Source organism: Bidens hawaiensis, unplaced genomic scaffold (assembly GCF_021521415.1).
Source record: "Bidens hawaiensis isolate Kalapana, Puna unplaced genomic scaffold, B.hawaiensis_p1.1 tig00008036_1, whole genome shotgun sequence".
In the NCBI taxonomy this organism is placed as follows: domain Eukaryota; kingdom Viridiplantae; phylum Streptophyta; class Magnoliopsida; order Asterales; family Asteraceae; genus Bidens; species Bidens hawaiensis.
Genome location: NW_027491563.1, coordinates 928,046 through 945,896, shown reverse-complemented (window position 1 = coordinate 945,896; position 17,851 = coordinate 928,046). Strand labels below are relative to the sequence as shown.

General features: G+C 34.3%; 3 protein-coding genes across 4 annotated transcripts; all 3 read left to right on the top strand.

Annotated features, from left to right (window-relative positions):
- Positions 1–4,965: 4,965 nt before the first annotated feature.
- On the top strand, positions 4,966–7,048 carry LOC143636629 (uncharacterized). The gene is made up of 3 exons (XM_077104175.1): positions 4,966–5,064; positions 6,548–6,649; positions 6,755–7,048. The coding sequence occupies exons 1-3, from the start codon at positions 4,966–4,968 to the stop codon at positions 6,968–6,970; spliced, it is 417 nt and encodes a 138-aa protein (XP_076960290.1). The 3' UTR covers positions 6,971–7,048.
- A 312-nt stretch (positions 7,049–7,360) lies between these two features.
- LOC143636640 (uncharacterized) lies at positions 7,361–8,637 on the top strand. Of its 2 annotated transcripts, none has more exons than XM_077104182.1 (2): positions 7,361–7,607; positions 8,264–8,637. In XM_077104182.1, exons 1-2 carry the CDS (start codon positions 7,451–7,453, stop codon positions 8,473–8,475), a joined length of 369 nt encoding a protein of 122 aa, XP_076960297.1. In that variant the 5' UTR covers positions 7,361–7,450; the 3' UTR covers positions 8,476–8,637. The 2 variants fall into 2 exon arrangements, with proteins under 2 accessions (XP_076960297.1, XP_076960296.1); XM_077104181.1 differs by having other exon boundaries at positions 8,261–8,637.
- Positions 8,638–11,538: 2,901 nt separating this feature from the next.
- LOC143636628 (uncharacterized) lies at positions 11,539–16,125 on the top strand. The gene is made up of 9 exons (XM_077104174.1): positions 11,539–11,749; positions 11,827–11,916; positions 12,918–13,085; positions 13,159–13,365; positions 13,454–13,866; positions 13,912–13,919; positions 13,987–14,933; positions 15,033–15,351; positions 15,669–16,125. Exons 1-9 carry the CDS (start codon positions 11,539–11,541, stop codon positions 16,123–16,125), a joined length of 2,820 nt encoding a protein of 939 aa, XP_076960289.1.
- The last annotated feature ends 1,726 nt before the right edge of the window (positions 16,126–17,851 follow it).

Genomic DNA, 17,851 nt, shown 5'->3' with positions numbered 1-17,851 from the left:
TAAACAGAAAAAATAAATGTATTGTTTTTTAGTGTAATTATTATATAATATATATGGATATAGGGATAGGAAACTGGATGAGAATGCTCTTACACGTCTCTGAATGTTATCTATATATAATTGAAAACATATTACTACAATATCAGGGACATTTTTGTAATTTTAGTTTGAAAGAAGTTAGCTCCTCACATGTTTGGGATTGAGTTTTAAAAATGGCTTATTGGCTTTTTTAAAAACCATAAAAAACTATAATTTAGAGCTTTTAAAAACTGTTTTTTAACCCTTTTAAAAATCTAGAATAAGAGAGATTTTTATGATTGTCAAACACGTTTTAATTTATTGGGCTTTTTGAAAAACATCAGTAAGCCAATAAGTATTTTTCAAACTCAATCCCAAACATGCTTTTAGTATTTGTACTTCTTCATACCAAGGTTCGACTGACTTTTGCAATTAATTTTATTTATTTCATTTCTGGCATTGTCCAAGTATTTTATAATATGAGTAAAATAATTTTTAATTGCTAAGTAATGTTATAACACTAAATCGTACATTTTAAGTTCGTATTTAAGTTTATAAATTTTAAATAATAATTGTATCATAGGTAAATAATAAAAGAAATCAACGAACCAAACATACGTCAAAGTTTCAGTTATTTTATAATTTGAGTAAATTACTTTTTAATTGCTAAATAATACTAAATCAACTTTTTAAGTTTATAAATTTTAAATAATAATTGTATCATAGGTAACTAATAAAAGAAATCAAAAAACCAAACACACTTCGAAGTTATTTTAGACACACTACAATTTGATTATGTTGTTTTTCCATGCCGGTATGGTAATGAACCTAAGCGATACTTATTAAATTTGTGTCGACTCACTACCGTAGCGTCCGCCTTTTCGTTTCGTTTTTTTTAATTTGTTTTAAATACGTTAGCTTGACCGAAAAACCTTTTTGGGTTAACGTAGTAGTTGATACCCACCGAATTAGTACCAACTCGGGGAAGCAACGCCCGTGTTTTACCAAACACCAAACAACTTGCGCCGGATAACAACCTATTTCTGTTTATTGTAAAGTTATTTATTTATGACATATATGTTATCAGTCAACGGTTTAACATTCAATCCTAGTTTTAATTATGATTTTACAATTATTAACCCTCATTAAAATAATCATAAACGCAGCGGAATGAATAAACGAATAATCATCACTTTATGGAACCTTACAAGATCCGGTTACAAACAATACGAGTACAAATCTAAACAACCAATTAAATATAATTAGAATTATAAACCGACAATATATTTAATTTTACATCGGTTAATAAATAACCGATTGAGGCACTGAGGGATAACAAACTTCGCTAGGTGTCAACACGAACGAGACCCCACCGTGCACTGAGGCAGCCGGCAGCAGCGGTGGTCAGTGACGGCGCGGTGGTTGGATGGCAGCAGCGGCACGACAATGGCTGGTCAACGGCTACGGTAGCGTCGCAAGGGCAGGTGACCGGCGGCGGTGGTGGAGGGAGAGAAGATATGGAGAGCTTCTTGGTGGTTAAGGTTTTTTTTTTTTTATTGTCAAACTTATTATTAGGTTAATTGGTTATAATTAGAGATGTTCAACGAAACCGGTTCCTGGAACCGAACCGGTGGACCCGAACCGGACCCGAACCGGTTCCTACCCGTTTTTTGTAGGAACCGGACCCTATCTGATTCAACCCGATGATCCGTGACCGGTTCTTGCATTTCTGAGTGGGGGCGGGTAGGAACCGGAACCGAACCGGAACCGGTTCTGGAACCGAACCATCCGGAACCGGTTCCTTTACCGTTTTTTGGCCGTTTTTTGACCGTTGGGGTCAAAAATAGCCGTTTTTTGACCGGTTACGGTACAGGAACCGGGTTAGGAACCGGTAAGAACCGGTTATATAGGTTAGGGGTCCGAGGGTGGGAGAACCGGTTCGGTTCCCTAACCGGTTCGAGCCTGGAACCGGTTTAAAAGGGGGTTTTGAATATAGGAACCGGTTAGGAACCGGTTCCGGTTCCTAGTCCCAAACCGTTTTGAACATGCCTAGTTATAATAAACTAGTTAAGCCAAACTGGACCACCAAACCCATCTCTAACTCTAAAGCCCAGTCCACTATATGCTATAATCTCGTTAATAATTGCTGATACCGAATAACTAGTTTAAGCGGTTTTATCTCGTTACCCAATGTGTAACTCTCACGGGTCATAACTCAGTCTACCGCGTTGACTTAATCGAATCGGTCCACAACATCCAAGAATACAAAGTAAAATAAAATCTTACACGTGTGGACCGTAATGCTGTAATGGACTAATTAGTGGCCATTGGATCTTTACGTATATTTATTGTGTACTTCACACAAATTTTTTCCTTTCATAATTACAAAATCAGAAATAACTTTGTAAATTCTTTTAACTTCATCATTTCATTAATTTTTTTTCAGTATACAAGCCCGAGTCACTTTCTACTTTCAAATCAAATATATTGTTATTTCGCAACGTTAAAGGATGTTATGTTCGTATATACTTTGTTTGTGCCATCATTCTTTTCCATGTTCTCATATAAACTATCACACCCTAACCTACGATGAAATATCGGGTACAACTAATCACACAGTACCATCATTAATATAGTGGCAATAACTAGTTATTTAATTTAAATTATTCAAGTGCATCTAAAAAATCCAAACATTATCCAAAACTTTCAAATTCAAACAAAACACGATAAATAAATTGTTTATTTGGTAAATAACCTAAAGGTATCATATACTCGCTTATCTTCAATTATTCAAGATGATATCCTGCAATATGTATGAAAATGATTTTATCAACACAAGGTTGGTGATATATAATAATAAAAACCAATTCTTATGCGAAAATGTAGCTACAATTATATTACAACAATAACAAACAATAATCCGTTCATCATGACCTTAGGTCAAGCTACTAAGGTGGCGTAAGATCTTACTAGTGAGAATGAGGATGAGGATGAGGCCATCAACAATAAAACAATAAACACTTTAGCACATTACATGTAACAAATAATTGAGTAATAACATAAACTCATAGATTAGAATTATGGTTGAGGATGTGAAATAATATTTATGCGGTTTATAATATACATGTTTCCCCAAAACACTTAAAACAAAAAAGGGGATGTGAATTTACTCACCTTAGCAATTGGCAAGTGAAAGAAGATAAGAATATAGAAGAAATCGACTTAAGCAAATTTTGACCAGACCAAACTTGATGATTTCCTAAAAACTAGGTAAATATTCCAAATTTAAAACAAAACCAAAACAAATAAGAATCAATAATAAAACTTGAGATTTAACCAAATAACAAAGAAAACGAACTATAAGCGAGCGTTCGGTTCGTAGTCAGTCCGAATGTCGTTATGAGGTCGAATTTGGATCCAACACGTCCACAACTTAATTATAAACATAAAATATTGAAAAGTCATAAGCTAATTTGGGTTATTTCTTAGTGTAATTGAAAAGCCCAAAATTAGTTTCCAATATAAACCCTACATTGATTTTGATTAAATTGAATATGAAATCCCTCAATTCTTTTGAAATGATTGAGGGTTTTCATTCTAGGGTTCATAACAATTTATAAAAATACAAACTTACCTGGAAATTAGAAGAAAAACTTGATTAATTAAAACCTAGACCTATTTAACTTTGAAAGGAAACCTTAAAGAATACTTGAAAAATAACTTGAATTCATGGTTAAACGAGTCAAAACGCACCTAAATGAGTTGAACCGAACTAAAAACGATTCTGGTCTGCTGCAGCTACGCACTCATAACCATCTTCCTCGTTGCGTGACGCGGCGAGGATGGCCTCCCATATTTTCAATTTCGTCACAAATGCTCCCTATAGTTTTAGAAATTGCTATAACTTGCTAAAACTTGATATTTAAAATACATAAGCGATTTGTAACAATACTAACACATGACAAATGAATAACATGAACTTTTATTAACGGTTCAAGACCCGAATTATAGTACAGTCGGATACAACGATTAAAAATAACGGTTGTTACATACCCACCATACAAAGAATGGTCAATTTAAAGGAGCCATGTGTTTTGACACATGGGATTTTTGGGCACTAAGCGCACAATCAACTGGCCACATGGAGCACTAAAACGAGTCGTGTAGATATCTTCGTGGTAAAATCCCAACAACCCTTAAAAAGCAGTTGGCAAATTTTGCTTAAAGATTAGAATTTGGAGGCTAATTTTGACCATAGATAAATAGCTGTTGGCGCATTTCTTCTAAAGATAATAACGTAATTGCATGCACTCGATTTGATTGGTCCTCTCTCTAGTTTGCATCTAACGTTGAAATTGCAATAAGTGCTTATTCATGTAAAATGTCAACAAGCTATTCGGTAAAAAACACCTAAATAAAATCAAGATACATTAAAAAAATCAAATCCCTACAACCTCCAGTTTAAATTTTGTTACTGCCAAACGGACCTAGATCTTAAATTTGGGGATACGTCTTATTCACGATACCTAGTAACGATTCCCCTGTAGCAATTGAGATGAGCAATGGTGGAGTTGGATATGGAGTAGAAAATAGAATTAGAATTAATATAGCTAAAGTAACTTCAACTGATTTACCTCTATTCTTTTCAAATTGAACAATGACGGTGGTGGACGTCGGACTACTGTGACTGAATTTGTGGATCAGGATCTGATTAGATAGGAGCAGGGCTTTGTGTTCGTAGATGTGGAGAAGAAGAAGAAACAACCACCAGGATCTGATTCAAAAGTTTATTGTTTTGAATCAGGGCTTTTTTTGTGTCTTGATGTTGGGTTAAATAATAGGGCTTTAGTATAGCACGATAAGACATGACGCGATAAGTAATCGTGTCATTTTTAACAAAGGCGGACACGAACGTGTTTAGGAAACACGATAAATATCGTATATGTAATGAAACAAGAACTGGTACCGACTTGCCACGGCGGTGGCGGCGACGCTCTTGATCGGCTTCTTCTTGTTCACTTCGATCCGTCGGTTCTTATTAATCAGGTAGTTTAATTGTAGGAGGGATTTTGAGGATTTTGAATCTAGGGTTTTGTAGTTTATTGGTCTGAATTAGGGCTTTTTTGTGACTGGATGTTGGATTAATACAACTAGGGCTTTAGTATAGTGCGATAAGACATGATTCGATAACTAATTGTGTCATTTTTTCAAAACATAAAGACGAACCTGTTTAGAAACTGGTTACACGACATGAGGTGGTTATCTTTAGGGACATGATAAATAATTAAATCTTATATATGTGGCTAAACAAATGTTGCCAAAAGTTAATAAAAGTCTTGATTAATACGTAATCCTTAACGTATTTAAAACAAAAAATTGTAAAAGTCTGAAATTAAATCATAACTTCTACTAGGCAGAGCATATCTTTTATTTAACATTAAAAAATATAAAGAGATCAGGTTATCAGGTGTTTAGTGCTTATACACGAATTTAAGCAGGTCTTAAACATGTTGACTTGTTTAACACACGAAACATGGTAAGTCCACTTGTCCAAACTCAAACTTGTTTGACTCGGTGTCGTTTCGTGTTGTGTTAATAGGTTTGTGTTAGAAGTTGCCAGACCCAAGGGCTTATTAACAAGATGCTTTGTGGTGTTGTAGTTTACTAGTTTTATCTGCATTCATTAGATTTCAACTAGCATTAGGGTTTTTGTTAGGCTAAATTTTAACCAAGTTATGTGACTGATAAAGATGAGTTTTGGGAGAATGAAACCACAAGGGTGAAATATTAATTAACCATGATTTGTGACTGGTAAAGTTGAGGAAGTTTTCTAGTTGATTATAGACCATACTTTAGGGGGCAAATGTTCTTTAATATCTGATTTGGATAAAACCTGAACTTGAACTTTAGATTTTTATTCGTGGATAAAATTGGATAGAACTTGGAACTTTTAGTCAGTAATGCACCTTTTTGGATTCACTTGGCACTGTGGAATATATATGACAATCCACCTTTAAACTTTGGAATAAAACTTGATTAGGTGTAGATTATGGCCCAACAATGGTTAAGACCACGTATTTCTCTGGTATAAATTGCATGGAACAGTCTCCTTTTTCTTTATGTTTGTAACTTTTTGTTGCACCAAAAGAGTGTTGGTGATAAACTTGTAACAGGTATCATTTGAGTATTAGAATGCTAGTAGGTTTTGACAAGAAGAATGCTGTTTTTGATTGGGACTAGAAATTGCTCATAAATTACTCTAACATACACATACATACTTCATCTAACATGAACATTGGCAAACAGAAATCAGAGATGCAGAACAAAGTTATAAAGAGGGGAGGGCCGTTTTAAAATTAAAATATATTTTAATTGTGATAGAAAAAAGGTTATATAAAGGTTTTAATCAATTGAAGCCTTTGGATTACATTTATTGGATTCATTATGGTATCAGTTAGTTTCAACATGCAATTCATAGTTCATTGAAATTGTTTGTTATTATATTAACGGGTTGAATAATTATGTACAGATTGATGAACTCGTTGCAAAGGCGTTGAAAAAAGAAGTGAGGAATGAGAAGGAAATAGAATCTTTTGCCCAAGTATTACATGAAATGCAAAATTCATTAAAGGTTGATATAGTTGATACTTTCAAAATATGAATATTTTCTATTTATCAATCATCTTATCCATACTTAAATTTTGTGTTTTTCTGACATTTTGAATCCCAAATACAGCCATGGGTTTCAAGATTCCAGAACATTCTTCCAGTCCCTGTTATAGAGTCCAAGGGTCAATTAGAAACAAGTTTCGCAAACATGAAAATAATTCCTTCCATAAATGAAGAGCCAAGCACAAATCCTGTCAGCCCATACGCTGACAAGTTTGACTTTTTGGTCTCCCCGTCACCACTAGTATCTTGGCGTGCTGACTCAGCAGCGGATGGCGGTTGAAACCTTTTCATGCTAACACCTCTGCCTAAACACACACCGTTTCCATCAAGATTAAAGAAATCATCAAAGTCAGTATTCGAGAAGATAACCAGCGATGTTATTGTTGGGCCTGCGGGCCTCGTGGCTGATATGGCTAACATTGCCATCAATAAGAAAACTGCTGTGGACAAAACAAATGATGATACTCTTGGGCATGTCGGGCCTGCGTGTCAAGTGGAGAATGTGTATTCTTCACCTGAAAAGGTGATAAGAAGGAACGAACCCATTATTGTTTCAACTCCATACATGAAAATGTCACCACCAAAATCTTGTAAGTTGCTGGAGCCGTCTTCTGAATGGGCCAAAACAAATGGGACCCGAAAACAGGCGGTGGTGGGTCGGGGGGATTCTGACCCGTCTTCTGAATGGCGCAGCAAGATAAGTGAGACTCATTTGGCTTTAAAATACCCTGAGCTTTTTGGGATTAGGTCCGGTTGTAAAATGGGGAATTCAAGAAAAGTGGTGGAAGCATCACCAAATTGGAGTATGCTAATGTCACCACCAAAGACTTGCGTTCTTTTGGAACCGGGTGATGAGAATGATCAGATTAAAGATGTTGAAACAAAGTTGAAAAATACTGTTGCTTCATGCAAAGAAGGTATGTCTCTTTTAGAGGTGACAATTGGGCGGGTTGGGCAGGTCAAACGGGTCAGGTCAGATAGGTTGGGTTGCAGGTCAAATGGGTCAGGTCTGTGCTGGCCAAATGGGCTTTGGTTAAAAACGTAAACATTTATAATAGTGGTAAGGTCAGACGGGCTGGGTAACAGTTCAAACGAGTCTGAGTCAAAATGGAAAAGTTTTTAATATGGTTTAAACGGGCCGCGATTGTGCTGGGTTAGGCCAACCAATAATATTTTTTGATTTGTTTTTCTGTAAATAGTTAATGTGCTAAGTAAGTTTTATAAAAACTATCTTGATGATAATAATTACATTTAAGATATAAATCTCGGAGGCTTTAAGCAATTTTAACACTTAAGTCAACCTTTGACCTGATAGATCCATTTGACCTGTTCTCATTTTAGCTATGTCTAAAAGTCTCCCTGTTGACCTGTTAAGAAAGCTTTAATACGGGTCGGGCCAACCCGTCAACATTTTTTTGTCCTATTTTTGAATCTTATAAAGTAGCTTTTCTTTTCTTAACGAAAATTTTCTTTTACTTCCCTGGACTCAAACCCAAGGCCTTTGGGTGATTAGGAGACTTTGTCTAGCTCTTTGCATTGACAGTTTGACACCTTATGTGTATTTTAATAGCAGTGATTGAGAGCACTCCAATGTGTAAGGATCTTGACACCACAATTTTAAAAGGCAAGCGAGTGGGTGAGAACACGTTGAAGAAGGAATTGTGGACAAGATTTGAAGCAGCAACCGCTCATGGCTTTCACTTTAAATCGTCTTTCAATCAAGATAATGATAATAACTCCGGTACCAACAAAGGATTTATGGACTTGTTAGAAGAGGTTTCTTGAATAAAGTTTGCAAAAGCAGAATGTAATCACTTCGCCACACTTGCAATTTTTGACCATTGAAGAAGGTTCATAATGGCTTATACTTTCGGTCTAATGATTTCGGTCCATTAGAATACTTGCTGATGTTCTTGACTTTTGAAACTTGAAACTTGTAATCTGTAAGAAGTTAACTGATATACACCAAATTTTATTTTGTCAAATCGTTGGTAACACTCTATTCTTAAAAATCATTGGGCAAAATTATTGTCTTACTATGATCTATTACTAAAGTTGGTGTAATATAGTTTTTTATATACTTGCTTTTGTTGTCCTAAGAGCAACTACAACTGGCTCGAAGGCCCAAGGTCTTAACACATGTGGCATATGAGTATATGACGGATTGAGGATGGCGCGGACAACGATGTAGGGGCAGAGATTGTGCTTGCAACGGACATGAAATTGGGCCCTCCATGGAAAAGAAATAATAAATGAAAAGTTGAATGCATCTATCTATCAACTGAAAAAAGAAATAATAAAGAATAATAAATGGCAAATTGAATGCATATTCCAAACACAAAAATGTTGTACGTTTTATTATTATGCTTAATGTATTTTATTATATTTTAAATGCTTTATTATTTTTAAAGTTAAAATTTTAAATGTTTTTTTAAGTTATATTTTTTTAAATGTTTAATGCATCATTTAAATATATACGAAACATAAAACCTAAATTTGTTATAAAAGTAATTTAAATAAATATAAATTAATTATAGAGGTAGGTGATAATGTGACGGTTTGTGAAAGTTTGTTGCTGTGAAAGAAAGTGAGAGTTTTCAAGAAAAGCTTGAAATGTGATGTGACAGTTTGTAAAGGTTTGTTGTGGATGGTTTGAGATTGGTGACCTAATGACCAAGTGGCCGAGACCGTCTCTTAAGCGCCTTAAGGTCCTAGATCCGAGTCCCATAAACTGAAAATTAAAAGAAAATTACCTCCCAAATATATATATTTTTTTTGTTCATTTTAAATACTTGATGTTTGTTTTTAAGGTTTATAAAAGGTGTTATCATTGTTACCCTTAAGAGATTGAATCCACATCCCTACTCTAATCACATCAAGCATGTCTGTTTAAATTTACACTGTATACAGTATACACATATATATTATATACCCTTATACAATATATGTGCTATAGTTGCTTACTAAAGCATGGATTCTTTAGATTTTAGATTACCCCTTTAGATTCCTCTTAACACCGATTTTCAGACGAAGCTGGATTCTTAGGCCGAAACCGATTTTCTTGATGAATGTCACTAGACGACACGCCTATTTGACTGTTTGCTTGTGGGTGTCCGGTAATCCAAATACAAGTGGATGGTGAGTCTTCACTCATACCCAGTGTTGTAAAAATCGGGACTAGTTGGCGATTAATCACTAATCGGCTGGTGTTCGATTAATCACTCATACCCTGGCATTACTTTCGATCAATTTTCGGCAATTTGCAACAATTTCCGACTAATTTCCAACAACTCTAGCAATTTCCGGTCAAATGCTGACCAATTTGCAGATACACATAAAAATTGTGTATACACACACATATATATAAGTTACTCATAAAAATGTGTGTATGCATTAAAATTACACATAAAATTACATATAAAAATGCCGTGTATATATAAATTACACATAAAAACGTGTGTGCATATATATAAAACTAAAAATTATATATATAAAACTAAAAATTGTATATAAATTTTTAATCATATTAATCCCGACTATTGACTAGCGGTTTTCTATTACACCACTCGTATCTGTATGTTAATTATGAAAAGTATTTAAAACTAGACATAATATTAAAGAGAAAAGAAATGTTTTTGAAAAATAAACATCAACATAAAAAAATAGTAAATTAATATGACTGGGTTTAGAGGTGCACAAATTGGGTTAAAGCTTAAAGCCGGTTTGGATTGAAACCGGTTCGGTTTTGTCAACAAATTGATTCGTGACCAGGTTAAAGCTTATTCGTCGGTTTTCCTTACTCGTATCGGTTCGGTTTTGATGTGCAGACTGAAACCGGTTCGGTTTGGGTTGAAACCGGTTTCTTGACCAGGTTAAAATCGGTTTTGGTTCGGGTTTTGACCGGTTTTGCTTGGTTTCGATCATGTTAACCGGTTTTGGTGAAGAAAATTACAAACCGGTTTCGAATTACGGTTCCAAACCAGTTTCTGTATATTCGGTTTCAAACCAGTTCAGCTTCGAATTTCGAGTCGATTCAGTTAACTGGTTTATATGCCCACCTCTAATTGGGTTAGAGATGATGTAAGTCTCCCTATCTCCCTATCTCCCAATCCAATAAAAGAGTGAATTGTTGCCAACCTTCTCTTTTTTATAGTGAACACCATCTCTTCAAAATGCCATGTGGCATTTTCTAACAAAATATTCAAAAAAAAATCAATGTAGAGGAAGCATTCGGCTATATTAAAAAAAATCAATTTAAATATATACATTTATTATCGGCAGTTTCAAAAGAGATATCATCTTCATCATGGAAGACCTTCAAAACCTAACAATCAACTGAACAGGTAATTATTATCTTTCGTTTTTTTAATATAGGTATCCCAAAAGAGATTTTAGCCCCTACGCAACAAATAACACAACGACGATTGACCAACATTTGTAATCTTGGTCTTATATATTTTTTTATTTTTTTTAATTAACATTCGTCATGTTCTTACAATCACTATTATATTAAATTCTGTTACCTTCAGATATATGTAAGGAAAACCGACGAATAAGAAAATTGATTCGTGATAATAAAAAGAACCCTGGCCAGATATCTTTTCAGTCTACACATCAAAATACATCTTCAAATTACCTCAATAATTGTAAGTATATTTTGGGTTCTTATTTATTAATTAGATTCATATTACATCTCATACTAACCTTATAATGATTTTTCATTTTAGCGATGGCTTTTGATAGTATGAGTTGTAAAGAGAAAAGATATTTTTGAATACAACAACGTTTGTATAGCAAAAGAAAACGTGAATATGATACCGGTAACTTTATATTAACATCAAATAAGTAATGAACACAGAGTCTTTTGATGTTTATAAATCATCTTTTTTTGATCTTTCAGCTCATCAAAGTGTTAACAAACGTCAAACATCATCCACTGCAAATTGCTTTCCGCCTTATGATAAAGAAAATGTCAATCCTCAAACACCAATGTCATATCAAACACACATTGGAAATACTTTCAATTTTTCGTCTCCATTGTCTGACATCACAAATCGTGGTACCTTTTGTTATTGTTTCGTTTTTTTATGCCATCGATATCAAATTGTATTTACACAAACTCTTTTTTCATTTTAGGTATGTATCAAAGCTGCAGTACAACACCAACAACTTTCCAATCACTTTCTGTGTTGTCCAATGTCCCTTCCTCATCAAACGCATCTGTATGTAAGTATTTTGGTCAATCTTATTATCTATTTTAACCATTAACTTCTGAGCACCTGTATTTGTTTAAGCTTTGTTATCAGGCGGTGCATAATGTTAGCTATTAATGACCAATATACCCTTCAAACGAAATACATTTTTTTTGTTTTTACATGTATTCACTGTCAGAGACGACTGAATTTGGTTAGGCCCGTTCGGACCATTTTTTTTTCTCACTAACTGTTGATTAGCAACCTTTTTTATTCATTTTCAGCAACGTGAAACGAACCCTTTTCTCACTGACTGTTGATTAGCAATCTGAATTATTCATTTTCAGAAACGTGAAACAAACCCTATTTTATCACATGACCTGGAAGTATTTGGTCAGATCCCGTGTTCAGCCGAAAAAATTGATGAGGGTCAATCACAGCAGCAATTTTTACCATAAGCGAGTGAATTTTGGTCAGGCCCGTTCGGACCAATTTTTTTTTTCAACCGAGTGTTCACTACCAACAAATTTTATTCATTTTCAGCAACGTGAAACTAACCTACTTTTAAAACTACACATTCCGACCACAACCCGACATGAGCTCGACCTATTTGCTGATGCCCCCTGTTCAACCGAAAATATTTAAACTGTCAGTGACAGCAGCAATTTTGTTCAGATACACTCGGATTAATTTGGACAATTTTCGTCATTTGTTGTCAGATTACGTACACCTACCTGCAACATAAATGAAATAACAAAACACATTGCCTAACGATTTTGGTCATCAAACGTATCTGTATGTAAGTATTTTGGTCAATCTTATGTAAGTATTAACTTTTGAGCTTACGTATTTGTTTAAGTTTTGTTATCTGGCGGTGTATAATGCTAGCTATTAATGACGAATATACCCTTCACACGAAATACATTTTTTGTACATGTATTCACTGTCAGAGACCCGATGACAAAATGTCTAACATTCTTTATACCTTATAATACTCAAGTACAATATGTTTATTTATTTATTTTTTATTTTCAGGTCCTCAAAATGTAGGCTTGCGTCACATATCATCCGTTACTAATCTCCTGTCTTTATATGATCAAGAAAATGTCAACCCTCAAACACCTACAACATATCAGTCAAACTTTGCCAAGAATAACAACCCACCGTTACATATTTCAACGCCATTAACTGACATCACAAATGGTATTACTTATCCTTTTTTAACTTATCATATTGATGCAATATTTTAATACAAAATATGCACATATATTTACAGGTATGTATCAAAAATGCTATACAACTCCTACACCACCAAATGTCCCATCGTCATCAAAAACATGTATTTTGCGCACGACGGGATCTTTTGTGAAGGCACGTAATAAAAAGAAAGGTAAAAACACAACAAATTTAAGCCCACGTGAGTTGCATGATGAATTAAATGATGCCCAGGAAATAGAAAATGGCTTCAAAGGAATTTCTAAAGGTAATTTTTAATTTAGCATAATGTTTGTTACAAAGTTTTGCCTTTTATAATCCGCTTACTTAATATTTCCAATTCTATATTAAAATAGATTACAAGGATCACGGTGATCAATCAGTTATATGTTCAGCATGTCAAGCAAAATTATGGAAGGATGAATCAAGAAGGGGAAACGAAAAGGTTGGGAATAAAGTCTATTCAATGTGTTGTGCCAAAGGGAAGGTTCAACTTCCTAAATGGAAGGAGCCATCAGATAATTATAAACGTTTATTTCTTTCGTCTGATGATAAAAGCAAGTTCTTTTTGAAAAACATTCGTCGATATAATTCCATGTTTAGCTTCACATCAATGGGCGGTAAAATCGACCGCTCAATAAATAAAGGCAATGCTCCATTTGTTTTCAGACTTAGTGGACAGAATTATCATAGTATTGGTAGTCTTCTACCGGATACCGGCTCAAAACCAAAATTTGCACAACTCTACATATATGATACCGACAACGAAGTATCTAATAGATAAGGAATATTCTGGTAATTTTACTAAATTCAGAACTACCTGTATTTTCCGTACGTTTTTGTCTGCACATTTTCACCATATACTAATAATTATTTTGTTTTTTTATAGTGAATCCGGTTCTTCGTCAAATTCAGCTTCAAATACTTTAGATTTGACCATCATAAGTGAATTAAAGCAAATGTTAGATTCACAGAATCACTTGGTTAAATCGTATAGAATGGCAAGAGATTGTATTGAACAAAATCCGTGTATTGAACTAAAGCTTAGAATCATCGGTAACAGGCAGAAAGATGGTCGTACTTATAACTTACCTGCCGCTTCAGAAGTAGCTGCATTAATAGTTGGTGACATTCATGAACAGCTAGACACAAGAGACATTGTTGTGAAAACTCAAGACGGAAATCTGACACCAATTAGCGAACTGCATCCGTCTTACCTTCCACTTCAATATCCGTTGATACATGTGTATGGTGAAGATGGATATAGGATTGACATACCTCATAGAGGTGAAACACTAGAATCTGAATCTACAAATAAACGAAAAACAACAAGTATGCGCCAGTGGTTTTGTTACATGATTCAAGACAGGGTCAATCAGTTTTCAATAATTGTAAATGGAAGACGGTTAAATCAACAGTATTTAGTTGACGCTTATACGATGATAGAAAGTAAAAGACATTTTTACATACGTAACAAGCAAACCATTCTTAGATCTGAGACCTATGAGAATCTTTGCAAATTAAAAAGCAAAGGAAACGGAGATATATCAAGAGCTGGCCAACCTGTTATGTTACCATCATCTTTTACTGGCGGTTCGCGATATATGATGCAGAATTATTTGGACGCAATGTCTCTTTGTAAGTGGTTTGGCTACCCGGACTTTTTCATTACTTTTACATGTAACCCGAATTGGCCAGAAATTAAACGTTTTTTAAGAGGCACCAACCTAAAAGCAGAAGACAGGCCTGGCATATCGTGTCGAATATTTAAAATCAAGCTAGACTCATTGATGAAGGACTTGAAAGAAAAACAACCTTTGGGTAAAGTTCAAGCAGGTATTCTTAAAGCCATATTCATAAAACATATATGATTTTTATTGTTTTTTATCTTTTTGTCGCATTTACTAATTATAGTTTCTTTGATTTCATATGTAGTTGTTTACACAGTTGAGTATCAAAAAAGGGGATTACCGAATGTACATATATGCATATTTTTACATCCTGATAGCAAACTATCATCAGTTGAAGATGTTGACCCAATAATTTCAGCTGAGATTCTTGACAAGGACGAAGATCCGGAATTGTACTCACTTGTAAAGGATTTCATGATTCACGGTCCTTGCGGAGCTTATAATCCAAAATGTTCTTGCATGATAGATAACAAATGCTCCAAAAACTTTCCTAAAAGATTCAGCGACATCACTTGTGTTGATACAGATGGTTTTCCCATATACAAAAGACCAAATAATGGAAGGTATGTTGACAAATCTGCTTTTGATCTAGATAACGGGTATATAGTGCCCTATAACAAATATCTTTTGAAAAGATACCAGGGACATATTAATGTGGAATGGTGTAACCAAAGCGGGTCAATAAAGTATCTGTTTAAATATATAAACAAGGGTCCGGATAGAACAACGATACAGTTGGGAGAGAAAACAATCATGATGAACAACAAGACGCAGTTGATGAAATCAAGGAATACTAGGACTGTAGATATCTATCAGCGTGTGAAGCAACATGGAGAATATTGGCATACGATGTTCATTATATAATACCTTCGGTCACCAGACTTCCTTTTCATCTTCCTGGCAAGCATTCAGTTGTATATGGTCCAGATGAAGATGTTGACACTGTTCTTGATAAACAGTCAATTTCCTCTTCTATGTTTACATCGTGGATGAAATGTAACCAGCTATATGAAGAAGCAAGACAATTAAATTACGTTGATTTCCCAACAAAATTTACTTGGAAACAAGAAATTAAACGTTGGGAACGAAGGAAATCTGGATTTTCCATAGGAAGGATTCATGCGGCATCTCCAGCACTCGGTGAAGCATACTTCTTAAGGGTTCTATTAAACAAAGTTAAAGGCCCAACCTCATTTGAGGACATTAGAACTGTCAATGGAAAATTGCATGAAACCTTTAGAGATGCATGTTTCGAGCTGGGCCTTTTAGATGTTGACTCAGAGAGTATATTGAAGCGATCAAAGAAGCCAGCCATTCTGGTATTGGTTTCTATGTAAGGTCTTTATTTGTTACAATGTTAACATCCCACAGTTTGTCTAGACCAGAAGTTGTATGGAACAATACATGGGAACTTTTATCAGATGGTATTCTTTACAATCAACGCCGTATTCTTAAATCTCCAGGTACTTCGACCTTATTTTTAATTTACCAATCTCTTAACGGGCCTGAATACCAACTTTTTTACCCCGAACATGAGCGCATACAAGTCAGAACAGAATATTATATTCTAACAATTTGAAAATTATAAAAATGAATTTTCTCATCAGAACTTTAATCACTTAATTTGTATATCTTTGCTGATTTCTTTGCTGTCTTTTTGAACTAATACAGTTAATTTCAACAAAACTACTTCAAATAATTTGTAGGTAATTTTAAGTTGTTTTTTCAACTAATCCAGTTTGTCAACATCAGCTGGCTGTTTGGATTTCTTTGCTATTTGTATTTTTTAACTGATATCGTGATTGTTTAACTGTATTTCTTTGCTTTTTAGTTCAAAATAATCATATAGCTGTTTAACTGGATTTCTTTGAACTGGCTGTTTGCAGTTTAAGCTGCAAAACTCATTTAATACAAACTTTGTTAGTGCCAATTTAACAGCAGCATAATAACATATCCTATTTGTATTTTTGCTATGAGGTATTCTGCAGCGACTTTCATTTGTAATTAAAGTACGTAACTTTTTCATACTATAATGAAGAAGGTCAATGATTTAAAATAATGATAATATAATAAATATATTCACAATAATGTTCGGCCCGGTACCGGTGGAATGATATCTGTATTTATGAAAACAAATTTTGGAAATGCCAGTATAATACAATACAAGCTCGAAACTTTGGTACCGATTCGGAATCGACGTTACCGAATCGGTACCGACGTTTTCGTACCAAATCCGGTTCTGTACCGGTACCAATTCTAAGTTTACTCATCCCTACTCATAACTATTATTTAATATAATAAATAATTTATATATGTTTACATTATTATTTACAGATTTAGCTCTTCCTGATGAAGAAATAAAAAATCTTACTTTATGTGAGATTGAAAAAATATTGAGTCGCAATGCAAACACCCTTAAAAACTTTGAAACCATGCCTTTTCCTGATTATGAATTCGCCGCTTCATCAAATAATCCTCTCATTAATGAGGAGCTCGGTTATGACAAGAAGTTCTTAACTCGGAATATATAATCTGTTGTCTTCGTTAACTGACGAGCAACGAAGTATCTTTGATGAAATCATGAATTCCATAACATGCAACAAAGGAGGCAGTTTTTTTGTTTATGGTTACGGTGGTACCGGTAAAACATTTTTGTGGAAAACTTTGGCTGCAAGTATAAGATCAAAAGGCGATATCGTTATAAATGTTGCTTCAAGTGGTATTGCATCATTACTATTGTCTAGTAGTAGGACGGCACACTCTCGGTTTCATATTCCAATTAATTTAAATGAGACTTCCTCTTGCAATATAAAGCCATTTACAGATGAATCACATTTGTTAACTAAAACCTCACTGATTATATGGGATGAAGCTCCAATGACACATAAACATGCTTTTGAAGCATTGGATAGAACTTTAAGGGATATATTGGGATGTAGGAGCCAACCTTTTAGTGGTAAAGTAATAGTTTTTGGAGGTGATTTTAGGCAGATTTTACCAATCGTTCAACACGGTGCAAGACAAGATGTGGTAAATGCATCAATAAGTTCGTCTTATTTATGG